Source organism: Antrostomus carolinensis, unplaced genomic scaffold, assembly GCF_000700745.2.
Source record: "Antrostomus carolinensis isolate BGI_N321 unplaced genomic scaffold, ASM70074v2 scaffold3520, whole genome shotgun sequence".
Lineage (NCBI taxonomy): Eukaryota > Metazoa > Chordata > Aves > Caprimulgiformes > Caprimulgidae > Antrostomus > Antrostomus carolinensis.
This window is the reverse complement of record NW_010286292.1, coordinates 90385-95290: the sequence shown is the minus strand read 5'-3', so window position 1 is coordinate 95290 and position 4906 is coordinate 90385. Positions and strand designations below refer to the sequence as shown.

At 40.0% G+C, this 4906-nt stretch overlaps 1 protein-coding gene across 1 annotated transcript in view; it reads right to left on the bottom strand.

Moving 5' to 3' along the window:
* Positions 1–310: 310 nt before the first annotated feature.
* LOC104520633 (PDZ and LIM domain protein 5) overlaps positions 311–4906 on the bottom strand; it is a gene marked incomplete at its 5' end in the record, with an annotated part of 88739 nt that continues 84143 nt past the window's right edge. The window contains 2 exons of the mRNA XM_029083606.1: positions 311–527; positions 1146–1261. Of these exons, the coding sequence (XP_028939439.1) occupies positions 438–527; positions 1146–1261 (206 nt within the window). The remainder of the gene's footprint in view (positions 528–1145; positions 1262–4906) is intronic.

Here is a 4906-nt window from a genome sequence, read left to right as displayed (position 1 = left end):
TTAGCTGCAATACTTCTAGACACACTTTAAAAAACATCAGCGCAATAAAGTGATCTGGATCGCTGAAGCCAATCTCCTTTTATTTGTTGAATAGCAGCAAAACTAGGACTTCTAACATCAGATATTTATTTTTATAGACATTACACTTCTCGTACTGAAGCAGATATAAATGTAGTCATAAAATCATGAAACCAATACAGTAGTGTGCCAAGTATAGAAGTAAAGGCACTTTAATCATTTGGCTTGGGTGCAATTCCTGATTCCTATGTTTTTATGAAGCAAAACTAACTGATAAAAAAATTAGTGTACCCCCCCCACGTTTTCACATTTCTCTTTGAGAAAGTAATGTATAAATAATTTTAACCAATTATTGAACACAGACATTTTAACCTTTCTTTCTGCTCAGTACATATGTTACACAAGATGAGCTCAAGGCATCAGATGTTGATAGAGTGAGCGTGTTTCTTGCACAGTGGCTTGTCCTTCTTGGAGAAGAAAGTCTGACCCTCCAAACTGTCACTACATACCTGAAATTAGATAAAAAAAGAAAACATCACTCAATTCAGATGGATGAATTACCCCATACATTATTCAGAATGTCAAATCAGCATTGTTCTGTGCACAACTACATTCAAAGAATAAGAATTACATTTTTCTTAGGGATACTCTTTGATGTAATACTAATGGTTGATGTAAACACAAGCTTCCTTTAAGTCAACAGGTTCTTAATTGAGAGCAGAGTTAAGTTTAGGATTTAAAAGAAAAAATCTGATTATTAGCGCAGGAGGGGTTTTTTTTGGTCATAAAATATTAGCAGGTGACACTTTGGCTATGGTGTCTTTACGTCAAAATTACTCTTGCTACTTCAGAACCACAGCCTGTTCGTGTATGGCCTTCAACGCTTGCTCTGAGGAAGTAAACGTCAAGGGTTAAATGCTAGGACACATGGCTGCAATCCAGGCCAGCTCCTCTGGACTGGTGCCAAGGCTCACAATAGCAACACACCTTCCAAATAACTGGGAAAGTGCTTTTTGTTTGGGCTTGGAGAATTGAAAGAGGTTATAGCTGTTAGCTCCCATATCGGTCAGGTTCTCACAAGCACTGCTGCCATAGTTTTGTTTAAAATGTGGAGTAGCTTTACTTACTGAGCATACAAAGCAAGTGTCATGCCAAGTGTGGCCCAAGGCTTCGAGAAACCTGTCTCCAGCTTCAATGGGGAATTCACAGCCATGGCACATAGTACCGAAGAGGGCATAGTAATCTGCAAACAAATACAAACAGATTTTAAAGATGAAGAATATGCAGAAAAGTGAGACTGACCCTTTGAAACCTTTGTGCTTTTCTTTCAATGGCAGGGGGTTTACACTTGCCGAGTTTTATAATACTGAGTGCACTGAATAAAGAGCTCCTAGATGGAAAGACCAGGATGCCCTCCTTTTCTTGTTAATTCAGTTCTTACCCCATTCCTTATCCTTTCAAGTGAGCAATGCTTCCATCTTCCTGGTGTTTCATTTCCTTGAGATCAATAGCGCGCTCAGGGGGGAAATGCATTCCTTGCAGAGCACCCGTGTGGGCTCTACGTGCTCCTTACCTCCTCTCTGGCTCTGCCTTGAAAGCATATACTGGCTGTTCACACAACAGACCTCCTCAGTGATAGCAAACTCCTGCCTACATTCTGCCACAATATTTGCTCCAGACTGCACTACAAAAAAATCATGCAGTCATTAGACTTCTGTCCTAAACAGAGTCCAGCAATGTGGATCAAGTCAGAACTAGAGTTTATTGCATGTCTTAAAAAATCAAAACAAAACAAACAAACAAAACACAACAACAACAAAAGACAACAACAAAAAAACAAACCAAAACCAAACCATTGGCAATATATTTATTGCATTTAACAAAAAGTATCAGTAGGGTGTCAGGACGATTATTAATGACTAGAATCACTGAAGGGTATTTGCACCATTCATTTTTAGGCACTGGATTGACTGGCGCCTCTGGAGGCTCCCCTGGAGTCAGCAGAGAAAAGCTCTCCCAGCAGTTTCAGAGAGCAGGGACCAAAGCGAAGGGCACTGAACTGTTCATGTTCCCCACTGACTGCGAGAGCAGGGCAGACTAGCAGGATAAAATACATGCATGAAGTTGGGTGGGAAGCATCCTACAGTCTCAGTGTGTGACACTCGCTTCTCTGTGCATAGAGCCATCTCAGGAGCTAAAAGTCACCACAGCCCTTCTCTGCCCACCTGTGCAGAACTAAATTTCACCCCAAGTGGTCTGGTCTTTGCCACTTATTTCAACTCTCAAACACCACATTCTAAGAAGGAAGTTTTTTTCCTGCACAGAGGACAACAGCGTTGATGCTGTAACACAAGAGAATTTGGGATCAGCATGCTACCAGGGTGAATTCATAATGTCATGCATCATTACATCTTCTTAAGATGAACTACAGACAGAGTGACAACCATAATGAAGGTTTGGACTCCATCTTTAATACGAGCACTCTGCCTCTGACAGGGAAATTAGATGCCAATGTTTGTTTTCAAGGAGACATAAGGAGTGGCAAGTGGGGTACAAGAAAATTTTGTTTTTCTGCTAGATGATAAAGATCTGTTGAAGCCCCAGTGCTTACTGCAGGAGAGCTAACAGAGGCTTATCACATATGTTGAGCCCAAGAGAAAACTGTTTTGGTTTAGTAAGATAGTGCTTTGTATGATGACCTCAAAAAGCATCATCATAGAAGGCATCTCAGCAGGACAGGGAATACAAGTGCTCTGGAAAAACAAAGCTCTTGATGGCTGCCAGTGGCAAGCTTCACCAATTGTCTTCATTAATCCATGCTACCAGGATGAATTTGCAAATGTTTTCAGCAGAAGACAGACAATAAAAATGTCAAATGGTAGAACACATCTGTGCAAAGCCCCTGAAGGACACAGTCTCATGACCACACTGTTTCAGCTCTTCACATTCATGTTCATGCAGAATCTTTTACAGATATTTTCCTGGTGCCAGTAGCTAAAGCCTTTTGTAAGTTGGCCTGTGGTTTGTGTTGATAAGTTTATTGGCTTTTCTTCTGAAGAAATGGCAATAGATAAGGCAGAATGAAGGGCATCAGCTTTCTATTGCTTTTGCAGGCTTGAATTGTGGTACCACAGAAACCTTTCAAGGTAGACTTCTCACACAGTCACATATCATGCTTCCTGCACACAGTGTTTTCAAAACTAGGTTACTAACTCTGCACTTAAAAAAAGTTCAAAGTTGTAGATATCTGGACTTTTAATTTAATTTTAGCATTGACATACAAAACCAGAACATTTTGCAGTTTAACGTCCTTAATACTAATAGCTGATGCTGTTATAATTTCAAATACAGATTTAAAATTAGAACTCTTCTTTGCACTAGGAAGGAGGAAAGTTGGCAACGACATTTACTCCTTATTTCTTCAAAATTAGTCATAGACTCTTAACTCCAGCTGGACTGAAGGTCTTTGAAGAAGGAATATATCTCAACATGGAGTTAGAGAGCCAGAGCCATTACAACGTATCACTGCCAATAACATCCCGCATAATGCGTCTACATTAAGTTGTGCAAGCAACTTTCTATCTCAGAAATAAACCTTGTGAGAAGTATAGTATTCTTGACATTTTATTCCAGTGTTTCCTGCTCACAGCATAGAAAAGTTCGCATTTGTGCACGGGAGTCGTAACAGTAGCACAAATCAATGCACCGCACAACATACGGGCCATTTGGTGGCAGGAACATGAATTCAATATTAAACCCCGTCACAAGCTTTCCACCCAAAGGGGAATTATCGATTCCTTCAGTACTATTTTTGAATCATGAAACGGTTCCAAGATTAGGGGCTTCAGATTGCTTCAGGATGAAATTTCACCGTGCTGTCACACTGGAGGATGCTGCTCTTATATCCGCTTCCTCTGCTGCTCCACAAACTTAATAGGAGCAACACGTTACCCCACTTGCATCACTGAGTTAGCAATAACCTACTCTGTCCTTCTGTATCTGCCGACACCTCATTAAAGTCACTCTGACAAAGATACTTTGGATAAATTTTGCCTGCTTTCCTCATCCTTTCAGTACTTAGCACTCTCCATGGCACCCCACTGTGAACTGTGGTATCAACCCAGAAGGAAATCTTAGCTCCAAACAGGTCACTGGGATTTCATGCTAAATCTCTTCCTAGTGAATCCACTTCCACCTCTAGTTAAACTATAATGCTCCTTACAGTAGAAGGAAAAACACAGGAAAGGTTCGACTGATGGTTCTAACATGGATGTGGACAGTATGCAGTGTGAAAATAGATAATTTTGATACAATCTTATTTCTTTTCCATTTTGTGGGAATTGTTTTACAAAGATTATCTGTTTCTTTCCTAGCCCAGAAGGGTACATAGAAAGTTTTAAACAAACCAGGAAACCAATATAAACAAAAACTGTTCATATTAATAAAAAAAGATACAATTAGCTGGAAGTGCTAAAAACCAAACCAGAATCCTTCTGAACTTCTAAACCGCATCTTTCACATAATATTGCTCATCAGGCTTTCAAGTGCTATAATTGTATCACTGTATTTTTCCCCTGACAGCCTGTTTTTTTATCCCAAGTTTGCATTTAACAGATATTATCCCTGATCCTGCAAAAAACTTCCTGGGCAGACTGCTTACTCTTGAAAGTTCCTCCTGGCTGTGAATAAGGCTATTCAGAGTAAAACACATTACTCCACTGGCATTTGCTTGTTTAGTAAACAAGCAGATTTACATAAACTCCAGATTATTTTAAAGCCAACCAGAAAGTCACCCTAAAATTAACACTTTGCTGTATTACCGATACCTACAGCTGAGGGCTTAACAGAAACAACAAGTAAAACCACTGACAAGAAGCCTGCTCCTGCT